Source organism: Ammospiza nelsoni, chromosome 16 (assembly GCF_027579445.1).
Source record: "Ammospiza nelsoni isolate bAmmNel1 chromosome 16, bAmmNel1.pri, whole genome shotgun sequence".
Taxonomy (NCBI): Eukaryota; Metazoa; Chordata; class Aves; order Passeriformes; family Passerellidae; genus Ammospiza; species Ammospiza nelsoni.
Window position 1 is genome coordinate 4,386,807 of NC_080648.1, and position 19,642 is coordinate 4,406,448.

At 62.3% G+C, this 19,642-nt stretch overlaps 1 protein-coding gene across 1 annotated transcript; it reads left to right on the plus strand.

The window, feature by feature from the left end:
* The first annotated feature begins 15,270 nt into the window (after nucleotides 1–15,270).
* LOC132080653 (proline-rich protein 2-like) lies at nucleotides 15,271–18,140 on the plus strand. Its single transcript, XM_059483907.1, has 4 exons — nucleotides 15,271–15,840; nucleotides 15,902–16,579; nucleotides 17,274–17,344; nucleotides 18,104–18,140. The coding sequence occupies exons 1-4, from the start codon at nucleotides 15,271–15,273 to the stop codon at nucleotides 18,138–18,140; spliced, it is 1,356 nt and encodes a 451-aa protein (XP_059339890.1).
* The last annotated feature ends 1,502 nt before the right edge of the window (nucleotides 18,141–19,642 follow it).

Below are 19,642 nucleotides of genomic sequence, written 5' to 3' on the forward strand. Positions count from 1 at the left end.
TCCCTTCCTGGAGCTTTTCCATGTTGGATGGTCACAGCACCAGACCATATCTCCCAGGCCATCTGCACACTCAAGGGCCAGGGCAGTGAAGGAAGCCACGTTAATGCAGGACACAAACAAATGGGCAAACTGGAGCACCCTGAGAACAAGGATGCTTGTTCCACCCACCAGCCCCATCCAGGATGGCACCGAGTGCTCAGCCTGCTCTCTCCCCATCCCAAACCCCACAGGCCTCCTCCTGCTCTCCTTAAGGATGTGTGTCCTCCCCAGCCCTACAGCAAACCCACTCCACCCAGGCTGTGCCACCAGCCTGGCACCCACAGCTCTCCCTACCTGCACCTGCAACCTGTGCCCCACACCTCACCCCACTCTGGTTCCTGCTCCAATCCTCACCCCATCATGATTGTGCACCCACACATCTCACCCTACACCTGCACCCCACATCTCACCCCACATCATCACCCTGATCCCCCCCACTCTGGGGGTTCAGACTCCCTCAAATTCAGGCTGAGCATGCAAGGAGCATGTGCCACACAGCCTGGTAATGCTGGAGGGGCCAGCACATCATCCCACACCATCCCTGGGAAATCCTGGTTTTTCCAGGCTTGGATCAAGCACAGTAGACTGGGAACAACAGCCAGCAGGAGCAGGGCCATCCAGGGAAAATCCTGCTGGAACGCAGTAAAACCCCATTCATCAAAACCCCATTCTCAACCAGCACAAGTTTTGGGGAGGCAGCCCCTTTTCTCTGTCAGAAAAGACTCTGCCTTCCTTTTCGTCCTGTTTTGGGGATTTCGACTTTCTGTCACTAAAACCCCATTCTCAACCAGCACAAGTTTTGGGGAGGCAGCCCCTTTTCTCTGTCAGAATAGGCTCTGCCCTCCTCTTCGTCCTGTTTTGGGGATTTGGACTTTGTGCATTTGGGTTTTTCCAGAGGGGAAATATTTTTAAAAAGTAAAAAAAACCACCCCAAAACCTAAGAACGTTACTGAGCTCCTATGAATTCCCTATCAGCTGCCATACACGCACATGGCACAGAAAAATCCTTAGCAAATTCCTGCTGAAAAATAATAAAAAAACCAGGAAAACCCACCAAAGGCTGAGCTTGCCGGACACAGCGCGCCAGGAGGGGCTGACAGAGCTGTTACGGTCTATTGGGCCAATAATCCACAAACTAAGACAGATTTATTGTACATGGCAGATCCTAACAGCTCCAAAGAAACCATCACTGTCTCCTGGCGCTTAAAATTCACTTTCTTGGGGGGGGGAAAAAAAGGGCCAAAATATGGCTTTATGAGATAAGATGCGTGGTTGGACCATTCTGTGACAGGCAGAAGCCTGTGCAAACACATCCACAGCTCTTTTTTTTCCTTGGTATATAAATATATAAAATATCTCCCTTCCAAGGCGAGCACGACTGCATTACCCGTCGGAGCGCTGTCCTTACCACCGGATTACCCGGCTTGGTTTCACCTCCCTTAGCAAGATGGATTTGCAGGGATGTTGTTTCTGCCTCGATATTAGCGATCAAAACCAGGGGGAGATAGAAAATCAAGTTAATTAAAGATAAAATGAGCCCCTGCACAAGGAACATCATCCGCCTGGCTTGCTGGGATGGGTGAGTTTGGGTCCTCTCTCCTTGGGGAGAGGGAGATGCTGGAGGGGAGAGCAGGCTCTTCCCAATAGCGTGACACTGATGGCAAGCGTGGTGGGGGGGATAGTTTAATGCTGCTGATGATAATAAAAATAATAATATTAAAAAGGTCAGAGCTGGTGCTTTCCCTGTTTCTGTCGGACAGGACCCCAGCCAGCGTGGAGCAGCAGGCCGAGGGCGGGCTCAGCCCCATCCCATCGGTAATTGCGGCGTCTGTTCGGATCTCCGCGACGCTGAAATCACGCTGGGCCCGCTCGGAGCTGCCGGCGGCTGATCGTATCGGCCGGGGATCAAAGAGGCTCAGCTTACGGCTTTAGCACGGCTCGTCCCAGCCGGCCCAGGGGGGGCCGCGCACCCGGGATGCTCCGGGAACGCTCGGAGGGTGCGTGGGTGGATGGAGCATCCCTCGGTGGGGCGATACCCGGGGGGACAGCCAGCCCTGGATGGTGGCTCAGCTGTGCTGTGTGACAGCCCCACCGAGCCCGTGTGACCCCAAAAACATCAGCGTTATGGGGGTGAGCGTGGGGAGCTGACAACCAGGAGAGAAGGTCTAGGAGAGCCGGAGCGATGCTCAGAGGCAGGGATGGGGAAGGTTTGCACGAATGCACAGCTGCAGACCCCAGTACATGGAGGAGGGTTTGCACGGATGCCACGGCTGCAGACCCCGGTTGAACCCCAAAACCGTGCCAGGGTGCGAGCTGTGGATGCTGGACCAGACCGCGGTTGAACCCCAAAACCGTGCCAGGGTGCGAGCTGTGGGATGCTGGACCAGACCCCGGCTGAACCCCAAAACTCTGCCAGGATGCGAGCAGTGGATCCTGGACTAGACCCCGGTTGCACCCCAAATCCGTGCCAGGGGTGCGAGCAGTGGATGCCGGGTCAGACCCCAGTTGAACCCCAAAACCGTGCCAGGGTGCGAGCTGTGGGATGCTGGACCAGACCCCGGTTGAACCCCAAAACCGTGCCAGGGGTGCGAGCAGTGGATGCCGGGCCACACAAGGGCGATGCCCGCGGGCAGGGCCGGGGCACGGAGGGCTCTGCAGGGATGCCCCGGCTCCAGCCCTGCGGTGCAGCCGAGGGAAGGGAGGGATGTGCCGGGACTGGCCGGGTGGCTCCGGGGAGGGAGGGAGGGAGTTGAACGAGTAATTAGAGCAGGAGGCTGTGAGTCAGCAAACGATGCGTAACCTCGGCGAGGCTGACAATGAGGCAAAAGATGGCAGTTTCGACCGAGAGCGCCGGCTGAAAGGGCACATTTAGATATGCAAAAAGCAGCAACTCCTGACAATCCCAGGGCTGCGACCCCGCTCGGCTCCGGAGCCGCCGTCTGCCGCCGAGCTCCCGACGCCTTCCTCCAAAATCATTGTGAATAGAGACATGGGTGGGCGCAGACCCAACCCCACGGAGCGAGGTCGTGGGGATCGCTCCCAAAAAAGCAGCAGCCAGGGAAAAACAGCGGCAGCCTGTGCTGCCTGCAGAGCGGGATGTGACCAGCCCCGGCAGCTGACCTTGCTCGGGCGGTCCCGGGGAGAAGCAGCCGCGGCGCACACAGGATGGACAGGAAGGTTTGGCTTGGGAGCAAAGCCCGGCTCCAGCCACAGGCTCGTCCCCCCCGTTTTGGGGGTGCAGCAGCGGGGCTGCAGGCAGGTACAGCCGCCCTCGGCGAGAAGAGTTTAATTAACCCCGGAAAGCGATCGTTAAACGGCCGGCGCGGGTAATCGATGCGGAAGGGGCAGCTCCGGGACCATCTGCTCGGGGAGGGAGGGAGGGAGGGAGCGATGGCGGCTCCGGTCCCCCCCGGCCCCCCGCGCCTGCCGGGAAGCGGCGGGGCAGCTGCTGCGGGCCCGATCCCGGGCTGAACCCCGGCCAAGGCATCCCGGGGGGATGGGAGCTGCCCCTCGCCTCAAGCCCGGCTTCCCGTAAAGCCCCGAGGCCCGGCCGCACGTGATTTCCGACCCGACACGGCCCCCCCGGCTCCGAGCCCACCGAGGGTCACTCCGCAGGATGGGGCTGGAGCAGAGGGATGTGGCCGATTCTCACCCCTGAGATGAGTTTGTGGCAGTCTCAGCCTCGAGGGCTCAGGGGGTTTGTGGATTTTGGAGCAGCCAGCCCCCCTGCACACCTACGGCCGCATTCCCCGCTGAATACTCAGAGGAATGCTCTCAGCATCCCGGCATCACCCAGGATATCTCATCCTGGTCTGGGGCACTGTGTCCCTTCCCATCCCCGAGCACCCCCAGGCCTTCCTCCAACCCTGAATTTCCAAGTTGCTGCTTGTTTCCACCCAGTAAATGATGGGGGGTGCTCAGGGGCAGCAAGGCTGGGTGTGGTGGATGTGCTCCCGAGGCACCCAGGAGCCACTCCCCACTCCAGGCTGACTTGGAGAAATCACTGTCCCCAGCGATGTCCCCAGCTGTGAGGAGACCTTCTGCCATCAGCACACCCTGAGCAGCTCCCAGGATCAGCACATTGTGGGGAACCTGTGGGGCCATGGCACTGGCAGACCCTGCTGCTGGGGTGATGCAGACCCTGGGCATGGAGCCACAGGCATCCTCCTGCTGGTCTGGACCTGTCCCCCACCCATGGGGAGGAGAGGAGCACCCAAGGAGGGTCAGAGCTGCACCCCCAGGAAAAAAGGAGCCCAAGAGTGCTTCCAGAGGAGGTACTGGCACAAGGAACAAGCCCTGGCACACAGCATGGCTGGGAGGCCAGGGAAAAGCCCTTTCCCATCCCCTCACCCTGCCTGGGGCACAGGGGATGGTGGAGCTGCTGCTGGCCCAGGCAAGGGCAGGGTGGCAGGTGGGTCCCCAGGCCAGGGGCCTGCAAAGCACAGGGTGCTCCTTGCCCCATGCATGGAGACATCCTGGGCTCCTCCTCACCTCCCCAGCCCTGCAGAGCCCCGGGAAGGGGACCCTGCTCTCCCCACTCCCATGGCAGCAGCTCAGCTGCACCCACCCACCCTTCCCCACAAATGGTGCCAGTTTGAGGCCCACCCTGCTCCAGGCAGGGAAATTCAGTTCCTTTGGGAGAGCAGGTGAGGCTCCAGCACAGAGCTGGCTGTGTGAGGGTTTGCCAGCACACCAGGGGAACACTCAGGGACGCTCCTGGTGGCCCAGCATCACCCAGGTACCAGCACCCAGCCACTGGACCCTTCCATCCCCACCTGGGCAGGGATGCCCATGGCAGCCCCTGGGAGAGCAGCTGGAGCACTCTGGGCAGGAGGCAGCAGGGAGACCCCTGAGGAGGAAGGGGGATGCTCTGCCTCCACTGCAGGAGGGAAACTGAGGCAGGGGAGGGCTGGGATGGGCCCACACGCTTGGCACAGCAAGGGGACCTAGAGCCAGCTTTTCCTGACACTCCCCATCCAGAGGGGGGATGTCTGTCCCTGTTTGGGGACAAACAGGATCCCTGTCCCCACTCTGTGCTGAGCACAGGGAGCAAGGGCAGAGCAGGAACAGCCCCTGCCCTGGCACTGCCACACCCCAGAATGGGACATGAGACAGGATCACACCCTCAGTGGGGGCCCCCCAGCCCTCTCAGGAAGGATCCAGCCCCTCAAACTGGGGCTCAGCCCCAGAACAGCACTCAAACCACCCCCCAAACACTGCTCAACCTCTGACCAGCACTCAGCCCCCTGAAATGGTGCTCAGCCACCCACACTGGTGCTTGCTGGCCAAAGTGGCTCTCAGCTTCCCAAAACAGTGCTCAACTCCCACACTAGGGCTCATCCCCAGGCCAGCACTGAACCCCTGAGTGGGTGCTGAACACCCCAGGGAGGTGTTTGAGCCCTGAGATGGTGCCTGACCCCCAAGACAGGGCTCAGCCCCCTGAACCAGGCACTGAGATGCTGCCCGGACCCCAAACTGGAGTTCAAGCCCCAAAACAGTGCCTGAGCCTCAAGCTGGTTTGGTCTCCTAAAGTGCTGTTTGACTCTCAAGCTGGTGCTCAGCCCCCCAAAGCACCAAACCACCAAATCAGTGCTTGACCCCCAATCCAGAACAATCCTTGACCACCAACCAGTCCCCAGCTCCCCAAAATGGTGCTCAGCCCCTCGAGCCAGTGATCAACACCCCAAAATGCTGCTTGACCCCCAAGGCAGTGCTCAGCCCCCAAAAAGCCTTGTCCCACAGGAGGGGTCACCACTGCATGGTCCCCCCCAGGGACAGGGACAGCCACTCCAGTTCCTCCCAGTACACCCACTGGTCACACAGCCCCTCAGAATGGCCAGACAGCCCTGAGGGGTTTTCCCAATTTCCTTTGGCCCTTCATCAGCAAAAGGCCACAGGAACACCATGGCAGGGAAGCTGTGGGAAGGGACATGTGCCTATGTCCCTCACTCTGTGTCCTGCAGGGGACCCCCTGACCCCTTTCCCATCATTTCCCAGGGGAGCAGCACCAGTGGGATGGACAGGATTCCCAGAGCTCTGCTGGGAGCCTCCCCAGCCCCAGAGCCAGGGAGTGTGGGGGTCCTGGCCAAAGGTAAGGAATGTCAGGATATCCCTGGTTATCCTGGAGGGGGCTGCATGGTGGGATGGTTTGTGGGATGGTTTGTGGGATGGTTTGTGGGGTGCAGACCAGGGTCCCTGGGTAGGATGAGAGCACATCCAGCACATCCAGTCTCTAATGGAGGGGGCTGCTGGCTGTGGGGATGAACTCCCCAGTGCCAGGGGCCTTTCCAGCCCTGTCCATCAGATGAGCTGCTGAAGCCACCCCACACAGCCCAGTGGAGCCATTCCCAGGATCAGTTATGGTTATGGATGTGCCTGTCTGTCCCCCAAAGCACCAACCACAGACAGCCTGGGGACCCCCAGGACTGGCCCAGCTCCCCCAGTCCCCCAATCCCCCAGTTCCCCTTTCTCCCCAGACACAGCCCCCATCCCTGCCCCATCTCATCCCTCCCTGCTGCCCCCCACCCCTAATGGAACTGGCTGCTGCACAGACTCATCCCAGTTTAATCTTCACGGTGCATCAGGCACGGGGAGGAAAAACACAACGATTTTCCTTTTTTTTTTTTTTTTTTTGGGTCTTAATCTTTACCTGGGGTCAGATTTACCAATCCTCCCACTAATCCCCCAACGCCTTCGCAAAGCAAAGGGCCCCCTCCTCCCCCAGCCCTCGGGAGCCAGCCCAGGGAGCGCCCACAGCCCCAGGGTGCCTCGGGATTAGCGCTCCAGGTGACTCCGGTTTTCCCCAACGAGGTGGCAATAAATGTTTTTAAAGGCTTTTTTTATTTAAGGAATCTGAATGTGAGGATGGGGGAAGGAGATCACACGGTGGTGAGGAAATAGAGGCAAAGCCTGGGAGTCTTGGCTCCACTGACAGGCTCAGGGAAAGGATGAAAAAACATTTCCTAGAGAGGATTCCATGCCATTCCCTGCCTCAGTTTACCCGTGTGTAGAGACGAAAGTGGGGGGACTCAGATGGCCCCAGCTGGCCCTGAACAGCCTCCAGTGACCCCCGGGGGCAGGACTGGGAACCAGCCCCGACCTGCAGGTGTGGGGACAGAGTTCCTGTGGGTGTGGGGGTTCTGGGATCCCTGTGGATGGGGGACACGGGGCTCTGCAGAAGGGGGCAGGCAGAGCAGGGGGCTGTGCATGGGAGGCTCTGCAGAGAGGGACAACGGGGATCTGCATATGGGGGGACAGGGGGCCCTGCACAGGAGGGCACAGGGGGCCCTGGAGATGAGGGGACATGGAGCTTTGAGGATGAAGGGACACAGAACAGGGGGACAGGGGTGCCTGGAGGCAGGAGGGAGCATGGGGGGCTTTGAAAATGGGGGCAAATGAGTCCCTAAAGAAGTGGGGACAGGGAGAGATGAAGAGACAGGGTGCTCTGTAAAAGGAGGACAGGGCTTTGCAGATGAGGAGGGGACAAGAGCGACAGGGTTCCCTGCAGAAGGAGGGGACAGGAGCCCTGGCAGCTTGAGAGGGACAGAGGAGAGGGGTCCCTGCAAAAGGAGAGAGCAGGTGGTAGGGGGACAAGGGTCTTGCAGACAGGAGAGGGACAGAGGTGCCTGCAGATAGGGGAGACACAGATGCCACAAATCCGCCCTTTCCACACCAACCTCCCCCCGGGGCTGCCCCAGCTCTGCCGCACACACACCCAGGCTCGGTGGAGCAGGGGCTGCCCCAGCCGTGCCCAGCCCGTTCCCAGCCCGTTCCCAGCCCGTTCCCCAGCCGTGCCCAGTCCGGTCCCCAGCCGTGCCCAGCCCGGTTCCCCAGCCGTGCCCAGCCCGTGCCCAGCCCGGTTCCCCAGCCGTGCCCAGCCGTGCCCAGCCCGTTCCCCAGCCGTGCCCAGCCCGGTCCCCGCGGGCGGCGCTGAGCGGGGATGGCAGCGCGGCCCCCGCCCGGCACCGGCACCGCGCACGCTCCGCCGGCCGCAGCGCCGCGCCAGCCTGGAATTTGCAAGCTGTCCTGATGCATTAAAGCGCAAACGCCTGGCGTCCGGCTGCCAGCCCCGTGCCCGGCTGTGCCAGCCCTCCCCGGGGACGCCGCTGCGGGGCCAGCTGTCCCCAAGGGCGCCCAGAGCCACCATCATCATCATCTTCATCCTCCACGGTTGTTTTTTTCCCCCCAGCCCCAGCTTTAAATAGGGAATGGGGAGATGGTGCCAGGCTCATGCTGTTACCGCGGGGATGCAGGGGACACTAGGGACATCAAGACATCAAGGGGTTCCACTGTCACCCATGCAGTGCTGGCATGGGTGACAGTGAAGCCTCACGTAGTACCAGCCCAGGGCATGGAGGGAATGGAGAGAAACAGACACGGATGGACAGATGGATGGGATGCTGTGCTTGCCATTGCAGGGACAGAGGGATGGGACCCAAGGTGAGCGCCATGGCAGCCCTGCAAGGACCACGCTGGAGAGCCAGACTCAGATGGGCTGCAGGACCCTGGGACAGCACCCATGCCATGGGGGTACCAGGGTATCCCCCCCTCTCTTCAGCCATACAAGCTCACTCCCTGCACCGGGTACTTCGCATGGGTGAAGGAGGGACGGCCCAATTCACAGTTCAGTGTCCAGCCAGCACCTCCCATCCCACATCTCCCACCCTGATGCTTTTCAGATTCCCTGAGACTCCCCAAAACCACTATCACATGTGCCATGGGATCCCCTGAGCGAGTCCACAGTGGGAGCACTGGGCACCTGCCAAGGGTGGGGGCACAGGGGACACCCCAATCCCTGGCACACACTCACTCTGCTCCCACACACCCAGTGATGCTCCCAAGTGGTTCAAGAGCCCCACGCCCAGCCGGTGGCCAGCAGGACACGCTCCGTGCCCACATCCCGGCAGGATGGGCTCAGCCGGCCGTGCCCATCCCGGCCGGAACCGCGAACAGCAGCAGCGGGACGCCGTGGGAGGAGGGAGCGCTGCAACGGGAGTGTGAAGAAATCGCTCCTGCGTGCTCTGTCCGAGCCAGCTAACGAGGCCATATTTGAAATGCCTCGCATACCTCCGGTCATCAGATTAGTGAGATGCAGAAGGTAAAGCAGAGGGCAAGAGCAGCGCGCCCGGCTCCGGCAGCGATCCCGGGAACTGGGGCAAAGCCCCGGCTGGCAGCGAGGCACGGGCACAGTGCCCACGGCAGAGAGAGCCCATGGGCGGGCAGAGAGTGCCCCCGAGGAGAAAGGCCATGGGCACAGTGCCCACGGGCTGAGAGAGCCCATGGGCAGAGAGAGCCCACGGGCACCGAGAGCCCATGGGCAGAGAGAGCCCACAGAGGAGCAGAGAGTGCCCACGGGCACCCTGGCAGTGATGGGCACTGGGAGCTCCTCCCCGCTGGGGTCCCGGCAGATGCAGAAGGGAAAGGTGGGGAAGGATAACCCAACGCGCTGCCACGAACTGGCCACCAGCCACTGCCACTCCATGGCCCTGCTGAGGCCTGGACCTGCTGAAAAACCTTTCAGTGTTTTACAGGGGTTACAGGAAAGTCAGAGAGGGACTTTTCAGCAGGGTCTGTCATGATAGGACAAGGGGTGAGGGGTTTAAACTAAAAGAGGAAAGTTTGGGATTGGATATTAGGAAGAATTCTTCTCTGTGAGGGTGCTGAGGCCCTGGCACAGGGTGCACAGAGAAGCTCTGGCTGCCCCATCCCTGGAAGTGTTCAAGGCCAGGTAGGACGGGACTTTGAGCCATTTGGGCTAGTGGAAGGTGTCCCTGCCCATGGCAGGGGTTGTAACTAAATAACCTTTAAGGTCCCTTCCTGCCCAAACTGTTCTAGGAGTCTATAGAGGGAGCAAGATCCCACAGAGCCTCCAAGCATCACCTGTGGGCACAGCTCACCTGCCCTTCCCAAACCTGCCTGGGCAGGAATGGTCTCCCCTGGCCCTGCTCCAGGTCCAGGAGTGGCAGGAGAGCAGGAGCTGCCTCTGGGCAGCAGGTGGGTGCAGTGAAACAAGAGCTCTTACAGGGTAAGAGCACCTGGATCTGCAACACTTGGGACCCTTCCGGGTTGGGATGTTCAATTGGGAATGTCTCAGCTTTCAGGATGTTCAAATGAGACACTGGGCTTGGATGTGGACCCCAAAATCCCATCTCTGAGGGAGAGAAAGAGGCACAAAGAGAAAGAGGCACAAGCACAAGTCCTAGCAAAGCAAAGTGAGAACCAATGACACCAAGACCTTTGGAGACACCAAGAGAGAACCTGGGGCTGAGTGGATGGAACTGCATTGCTTGGCTGGGCATGGACAACTCCACACAGAGTACTGTGGCAGCTAGATATTGCCCAGATATCCCTACAGAAAGTGGAGCACAGGCATGGACTCAAGGCAGATTTGCAAAGGCAAAACCAAAACATCACCAAAGAAGGGCTGCTTCCAACCACAGCCAACCACCCACACAGCAGGAGATGCCCAGGGACAGCAGCAGCAGAGCAGGCCAGAGGGGAACATGCCCAATCCCATCACAAACAGTCCCCATTCCAGCAGGCACCAAACCCAGTGCTCAGCACTGCTCAGCAAACGTGTGCCAGGGGCAGCCGAGGGTACCAGGGGTGGCAGCAGCCACCAGGAACCACTGGAGTCACTCACAGGGCCAGGAGGGCACTGCTGCCAGCCCTGCCACCAGCCAGGTGACACTCAGACCCTGGGCATGGAGCCCATCTCAGAGGTGACCCAGAAGTGACAGGGTCACCTCACCCTGTGGGCAGGTGCCACCCATCACCCACAGTTTCCCCACTGCAATGTCATAGGGCTGGCACAGGGCAGGGCCAGCAGCCCCAGCCCTCTCCAGCTCCCACCTCTCAGGGCTGGCAGGGTGGGGATGGAAAAGCACATCCTGCTTGGAAAATCAGAAAACAGCTTTTCTTTTTTCATTCTTTGCCACTGCTTCCGGGGTCACAGCTGACACAGATCCTCCTGTGCCCAGGCCACCACAGTGACAGCATCACTGAGGGCAGGGGATGCATCCTCATCCTCCCTGCACCATGGAGGAACAGTGACACTGCTCCAGGACAAGGACACCCAGGCAGAGCCACACACCCCAAGGCAAGCCCACAGCCATTAGCCCAGTCCCTTCCATGCCATAACCATGGATGGTGGGAACCAGGGACACCAAGGCAGCTACAGGAAAACCTCCTGACCTCAAAAATCCTTTTATGCACATAACCACAGGCTGTCACCCACGTGCAGCACAGGCTGTCATCTCAGACCATCTACACACTCCACCTGCTTGCAGGCCTTGGGAAAAGACAAGCAGGGATGAAATCACTCTGAAGATGTAAGGAGCCAGCAGTCCAGCACCCCAAAGGACAGACTGTGGGGTGGGCACATCACCAGCACTGGGGTGCTGACAGACCCCAAAGCTTTCTGGCTGTGGATGTCAGGTGCCTGAGGGCCCAAGGCCAGGGTAAATGTGGCCCTTGGACTTTCCCAAAGGCAAAGGGACCCACAGGTGACCCTCAGCCACTCCCTGGGGTCACACTGTTCTCTGCCTGCTGTCCCTGGAGCTCTCCTGGGGCTCCAGCCCCATGGGTTCCCAAGGGATACAGGACATGGGTAGGGATGGAGGCTGCTCCTCACCCCCATATCCTGATGCTCCCCAGGATGGCAAGTGCAGCCTCCTCACCAGGACATGTCCCTTAGAGCTGATCCCCATCAGCTGAGCAGCACCAAACTCAAGTTTCCTTCTGGGATTTCCCACTGGTCACCTTTGGAGGTGGTTCCTCCTCCAACCACCCCTTTTGCCCACACATTTCTGCCCTCCTGCCCCTCCTACACCTCTGCTCCCTGCACCAAATCCCAGAATGGTTTGGGTTGGAAGTGACCTTAAAGCTCCTCTCCTTTCACCCCCTGCCATGGGCAGGGACACCTTCCACCATCCCAGGCTGCTCCAAGCCCTGCCCAGCCTGGCCTGGGACACTTCCAGGGATCCAGGGGCAGCCACAGCTGCTCTGGGCACCCTGGGCCAGGGCCTGCCCACCCTGTATAAAACATTTCTTCCCTATGTACAAGTTAACCCCGACCTGTTACAGTTTAAAGCTCTCACCCCTTGTGCCCTCACTCCAGGCCCTTGTCCAAAGTCCCTCTCCAGCTCTCTTGAAACTCCTTTGAGCACTGGAAGGAGCTTTAAGGTCTCCCTGTGGCCTTCTCTACTCCAGGCTGAACATGCCCAGCCTGTCTCCAGAGCAGAGGGGTTCCAGCCCTTGGAGCATCCCCATGGCCTCCTCTAGAGCTGCTCCAACCTCCCCACATCTGTCTGTGCTGGGGATGCCACAGCTGGATGTGGTGCCCCAGGAGGGTCTCCCCAGAGCAGAGCAGAGCACAGGGGAGCACCCCCTGCTCACCCTGCTGCCCAGGGTGCAGCCCAGGACACACTCACCTTGCTGGGCTGCCAGTGCACTGTGCTGGCTCATGTCCCATCTGTCACCCCCCAGCACCCCCAGCCATTCTCTGCAGGGCTGCTCCCAGCCCGTCATTCCCCCAGCTGGGCTGGGGCTGTCCCCACACAGCTGCAAGATCTTGGGCATGGCTGAACCTGCCACCTTCCTCTTTCCCCACCACCTGCCTGGCAGGAAAGCAGCCAATGCCACACAGCACCCACTGCCAGCATCTCCATCCCTTCCCCATCCATTCTCATGTCCCCATCTGAGTGAAGGGCCAGCCTCCACCTGGGGCAGTGGCTCCCATCCTGCTCCCCATCCTGGATGAGTTTCAAGAGCACCAATCACTTTGGGGACACCCATGCTCCATGCCTGGGCTCTGTGCAGGCTGCAAGGGGCAGCAGTGACAACTGGGAGTCCCACAAGACCCCCCATGCTCCCAGGAGTCACAGCTGAGTCAGGGGAAAAGGAAGGGGAAAGGGGAAGAAAAAAAAAAAGAAACAAGCCTTTTGAGTGCAATATTTTAGTTGAGCACCAGAGCATGAGTAAAGGAGGGAGCTTTTCGTGGTCTGGTGAGTTTAAGCTATGAGCTGAAAGTTTAACTATTAATACACTTAATCAAGAGGTTGTTCCTACAGCCAGGATTCGGGAAAACAAAACAGGGAGGCAGAAGAGCGGTGCCATCGCTGTGGCCACCCCGGGGAATGTCCCTGCTGGGGGAGGTGGAGGGTCCAGGACCAGCTGGGGATGACCCAACCTCGGCCAAGCCCTGCACGGGCACACCAGGAGGTGCCAGGGCCAACACCCTGGATCTGGCCATCCCCACAGTGCCCCACACAGAGATTGGTCAGAGGGGACAGTTTTGGGGAGAGGATGTCACCCCCAGACCCTGCAGCATCCCCAGGGCACAGACAAGCAGCACCTGCACTGCTGCCACCTGCCTGGAAGGTCCCGGTGACACCGGGGGATGGCGGTGGGTGAGGGACCCCCAGGGTCGGGGATCCCCAAAACACCCCCCACACCTCCTCTGGCCCAAAGCTGTGTCCCAGAGGAGGAGGAGGAGGGACAGGCCGAGTTTCGGGGTGCAGCAGGCAGAGCTCGGTGCCAGGGGCAGAGGCAGGAGCGGGCGGTGCGGGCAGTGCCTGGCAGCGCGGCGCCGGCTGCCCGCATCCCCACCACAAAATCCACGGCAAGGACGCTCGGCCGGCTCTGCCTCTCCCCACCGAGACGGGGGGAGGACACGGGGACATTGGTGACGCCCGGCACAACCCCCTCAGCCCTGCCTGCCCATCCCGCCCGGCACGCAGCCCCCCCGGCCCTGCCCCCGGGGCCACCGAGCCCCGAACGGCGCCGGGACCAACTTCTGAGCGGCACCGGCGGCTCCTTTGTTACTTTGCTTTTGTTGTCACACGCCGGCGCGTCCCCGTCCCCATCGTCCCGTCACCGTGTCCCCCCCCACGTCCCTCCCACAGCCCCCCCCAGGCGGCGTCCCCGAGGTCAGGGCGCGACATCTGCCAGCGCGCCGGGGCGACGCCGCTACCGGCACCGGGGAGGGGGCGCAGCGCCGGGGGCATCTCCGGGGGCATCTCCGGGGGCATCTCCGGGGTACCCGCGCGGGGACACTCGGGTGACACCGCCAGCGAGGGCGATGCGCTGCGGCGGCTCCGCGGGAGCCGCTGGAGGAGCCGTTTGCCCAAAGCTGTTCCCGCTGGGAACGCGAAGGACGGACGGACGGACAGACGGAGGGACGGAGCGAGGTTTCCATGCCTACCAGCGCTCCCGCTGAGCGGGACCTCGGGGAGAGTCACCCCCCCACGCCTTCCCATCCGACCCCCCTGGCTCGGCCCCGCCGGGGATGCAGCGCAGCCCGCGGGCAGCAGCGGGGCCGGGGAACGCGGGGGGCTGGCGAGGCCGGAGGGGTCCCGGTCCCCCCGCAGCCCCAGGTGCGGCCCCGCCGCCGGGCTGGGGGCCGGGGGGCGCGGACAAAGCGGCACAAAGGGGCCGCTGACACAGCAGGGCCCGTTTCCAGAGAAACAAAACTTCCGCCGGCCCCGGCTCCGCGCCCCAGGTAGCCGGGATGGGCATCCCCCCCCCCCAGGCCCCCCCAAAGGCGGCCTCAGCCGCCCTCCCGCAGCACGGCATCCCTCAGCATTCCGCCGGCCCCCCCGGCACGGAGCGGCGGGGGGTGAAGGTTGCCCGGCCGGGTCAGCGCACACGCGGGGCCGGTACCGCAGGATGTGAGCGCAGCTTTGTTTGTGCGTGGGATGGACGCCCCTGCCGTGCCCATCCCACCCCCGAACCCCCCGTGCCACCCCCCCATCCTCCGCTCCCCGATCAATCATCCCAGCAAAGAATAACCCGACCCGAAGCAGCCCCGGCCCCGCAGGAAGGACGCTGCCGGCTGCGGGATGCGGTGGAAATTAAAAAAAAAAAAAAAAAAAAATAGGAAAAATAAAATTAAAATAAAGGGAAAAAAACCAACAACAACAACAAAACGCCCCACACCTCCGTGGGGCGCATGGGGCCGCGGTTCGGCGGAGTTTGAGGCCGTAATTCCCAAATTCGGGTCCAATGCACAGCCCCCACGGTGCTTTTGGGGCCGGTGGCACCGAACGAGGGATGTTCCACGGCGCGATCGCGGCGGCTCCATGGGTGTCGGGGCGCGGGGGGCACCGTGCCCGCCGGGGCTGGGGCAGCGGGGGGTTCGGGAATCCCGTCTGCCGGCGGAGCGGGGCGGGGGGGCTCGCCGGGAACGGGGGGGATGATAAAGTTGGGTGAGTTGTCGCACATGGCTGGGCGATGGCGAGCGGCGCCGCTCCCACGGCCACCCCGCGCCCGGGCACCGGCGGCGGAGCCGAAGTGCCGCGGGAGCCCCGGCGCGCCCCGGGGAGGCGGCAGCGACCCCCGCGCGGTCACCGGCGCGGGGCGGGGGTTCCCCCGCGCCCCCCACGCCAGCCCCGCCGCGGGTGGCACCGCCGGCCCCGCTGCCCACCGCCTCCCCCGGCGCCGCCGCCCCCGCCGCCCCCCGGCCCCGCCGCCACCATTGTCACCCGGGAAACCACCGGGCGCTGCCGCGGCGGTCCGGGGCGGCGGGGGGAGCCGTGGGGGGCTCACTCCATCCCTCCCCGCCGCTCCCGGCGCATCCCCGCCGGGCTGCGGGTACCGGCAGCGGGGTTCGGTCGCACCGAGAAAAACTTTGCTCGTTACCCCGACGTTCGCCCCCTTCCCCTCCCATCCCCGGGAAGCGGCGGGGCCGCTCGGGCGCCGCGCAGGCAGCACCGGCCGGGCCCGACGCGGGCAGGCGGGCAGGCGGCCAGCTCCGGCCCCGCCGCCGCCGCGGGCAGCCCGGGCACGGCGCCGGGCAGCGGGGCGAGCCGCGGATCCCCCCGCCAAACTTTTTCTCCTCCGCCGCCTCCCCTTTCTCCGAGAGCCCCCCGACACCCCCCACCCCAACTCCGCCGCCGGAGCGCCCCGGGGGCCGGCACCGAGAGCGGTCCGGGAGCCGCCGCGCTGCGGGCAGCGCTGCCGGGAGCGGCGGGGGCTGCCCGGGAGCCGGGAAAGGGGCAGCAGGGGAAGGGAGCGGGGTAGGGAGGGGAGGTCAGCACCTGCCCGGGGCCGGGGCCGGGGCCGGGGAGCCGAGGCGGGCTCGGTGCCTCGCCGCCGCCGCACACCCACCTCCACATCGCCGCTCGCTCTGGGAGTGCGCAGCCCCCGCTCCGCGCTGCACGGCGCTGCCGCCGCCGCCGCCGCTGCCCGCGGCTGCCGGCAAAACCCGGACCGGACCGGGCCGAGCGCCCCGCGCCGCCGGACAACGCCGCGACACGCCGCGACACGGCACGACACGCCGCGCGCGCCCCCCGCCGCCCCGCGCGCGCGCCGCCAGCCCCCGGCTCGCCCGACCCCCAGCGCCGAGCGGCGACACCCAGCCCGGGGCACCGCCACCCCCGCGTGTCACCGAGCCGTGCGACAGCCCACCCCGCGCGTGGGACACCGCGCGACCCTCGTGTCCCGCCCACCCCCCGCGGGATTATCCCGCTGTGACCCCCGCGTCTCATCTACACCCCCCGCCCGCGCCCGTGTCCCAGCTGCCCCCATGGGTGTCACCGTGGTGTGTCCCCTCGTGTCCCCGATGTCCCCTCATGGGTGTCACTGTGCTGTGCCGTCCGTGGGCTGTACACCCCACACGGGTGTTGCTGCGGTGTGTCACCCTCCGTGTCCCAGCTGCCTCCCCTTGCCCCCCCCCCCCCCCCCCCGAGTGTCACCGAGGTGTCCCAACCCCTCATGTCACACCCGGATGGGATTGGAGTGTGTCCCCCGTGTCCCATCCACCCCCACGGACGCCATTCTGTTCATACCCGTCCATGTCCCACCTGTCCCCCACAGGTTTCACCCCACTGTGCACCCCGCGTCCTGGTCGCGCCCATGGGTGCCAGCATGGTGTCCCCTCCAGCTCAGTGTGCCCCCCTTAATCCCCAGCGATGCCCAGCGGGATGTCACCATCCTTTCTCTGGGTGTCACCATCCCATCTCTGGGTGTCACCATCCTTTCTCTGGGTGTCACCATCCCATCTCTGGGTGTCACCCAACTGTGCCTCCTCCCTCCCCGCTGTTCTCTGAGGGGTGACACCCCCATGTGCACCCACATCCCCAGAACGTTCCTCATCTGTCTGTCCCTCTGCGGGGTGCACATCCCTCTGTCCATTCCCCCCCTGCATGTGCTCCACCCTTGTCCCCAGCGTGGGGTGTCCCCATCCCTCTGCATCCCCTCTGGGGTTCCAATCCCTCTGTTCTCCCTTCCCACAGCGCGTTCCCATCTCTCCGTCCCCCCGTGGGGTGCAGTGGCAGAAGGTCCCAGAAGAAAGAGTCACCCCCAGGTATTCGGGGTGCAGCAGAGGGGACTGAGGGGTGCAGAGCCCCCCAATCGCTCCGCACAGCCAGGACCGCTGTGGGGAGGAGCCCCAAGCCCGGAGCCCCGGAGCCCCAGCCTTGCTGCCGCCACCGGGAGGGACCTCACGGTCTCCCAGCGGGACATCGCTGAAATCCCCCTGAATAAACAGCAAATAATCGATGGTCCGATAAGTCAGCTGCAGGGAGGGGACAAATCCCGAGGTCTGGCCCCGCGGCAGTGTGGGGGGATAACACTCTTGGCCCAAAAGTTTCCTGCTCAACTTTTTGCCAGAATTTTTTGCGGCTGAGGGGGAGAGTTGTTGTTGAGTTTGGTTTTTTTTTTTTTTTTTTTTCTCTCCCCTTGGAGTTGTGGGCACTGAAATATTGGAAGTTAAAAAAAAAAAAAAAATCCTTAAATCCCCGCTCCTCAGCCGAGAGCAGCTTTCCAGGGACAAACAGCCAAAAAAAAAACCCACCACCCCCAATTCCTGCAGACTTTTCAGTTGCCAGCAAAATACCCAAACCCTCTCAAAAGCAGAAACCCTGACAAAAATGAAACTGGGTTTGTGTTGCCGTTGATTTTTTTTTTTTTTTTTTTTCACAGGAATGCGAAATCTCTTCCCACCCCGCTCCCGCCTCGAAATGAAACAAAAAAAATCTGCGATGGGGCGGGGGGTGGGGGGCGAGCGGCGCGGATGCTGTTTGTATTTGATCCACGTCTCGTTAATTATGCGCCTCTCTCGCAGATTTAGCCACTGGGATTTGCAACCGCGGGTGCTGTGACGATGCTCCAGCTTCCCAAAAAATCTCCCTCCGGGTGGCAGCGATGGGAGAGCGCGGTCCCAGCCTCCTGGGCACCCTTTCAGCTCCTCTGCTGGCCCTCTCAATGTGTTCCCAACCTGCCTCCCTCTGCATTTCAGCCTCTCAGCCCTCCCAAAACAGGAGCAGGGGAGCCTCGTGCCCGGCACAAGGGATGAGAGTGGCACTGGTGACACAGGAGAAAGGACAGAATGCCACCAGCACCACTCCAGGTGACACTGCCCAGCGTACAGCACCATCTCACCCGCGTGGGCTTCACCAAGGGCATTTTCTTTGCCCCTTTTTGGCTGTTTTTAAGGACCTGACACAATCCCCTGATGCCAGCATGAAGCACAGAGTGTTGATGTCCCCTTTGCCAAGGCAGGGCCTGTGGCAGTGGCACCTGGAGTTTGCCACCCACTGAAGGTCCCCAAATGCAGCAGCATTTCACTTCTCAGAGTGTTTGGAAAACTTGTGGGCAAATCACCTTTACTGAGGTCTGGGATGCTCAAAGAGAAGGGAAACTGAGGCACAAAGCCAAGCTGGGACTTGGTGACAGTGACAGCAGCAAAGCTGTGGCATCAGCCCAGTGTCCCCAGCCAAGCTCCAGGCTCCCAACCATTCCCACTGCCCAGTCCCCAGCCCTCCAGGCACAGGGAGCCCCCCAATGCAGAGGAGGGTCCCCCAGTGCTCCCCACAGCATGGGGACAAGGGACACAGTCCCTGAGCCTCCACTCTGCTCCTGGAGCCTTTCCAGTGGCATACTGGGGTCTGGGGGGAACAGGAGGATGAGGATGGAGGGCAAGGGGGACAGTGGTGGAGAATGAGTGGGCCAGAGATGGAGGAGGATGAGGATGAGGATGAAGAGCAAACAGGACAGGAAGGGAGGGTGACAGGACAGGATGGAGAATGATCAGGCCAGGGTTGGGAGACAAGTGGGACAAGGTTGAAGGGTGAGCGGAATAGGGGCAGAGATGAAGGGACAGAAAGACAGGAGAATGATGGTGCCAGAGATAGAGGACACAGGATGCAGGGAAAGATGGGGACAGATGGCAAGGGGACAGGGCAGAAACCTGTCACCAACCAGCAGCACTGCCCCTGCTCGCTGCCTGCCAGGGCCAGAATCTACCCTGCCAGTGGTGGGCTTTGGGCTCTGGCAGTGGGGTCTCACTGCCCCTCCCCAGTGGGGAACAAACCCAGAGCTCTGCCCAGCTCCAGGAGAAGAGCCAGGAATAACTGGGGTGGGGCGTGGAGGTGTTCCAGAGCAGCCTGACCCTGCAGCACTGAGGGGAGGCCATGCAGGTCCATGTCCCCCTCCCCAGGGTGGGACACTGTGAGACAGTGGCTGGAGGGCTGCCAAGGCTGTGTGACAGGGAGACACGTCCCAACAGTCTCCAAACACACCTCCAAAATTGCCAACCCCAAATTCCCCCAGCGCAGCCACTGCCATCCAAGTGGGTTACAGAGCTGGCACTGCCTTGGCACCT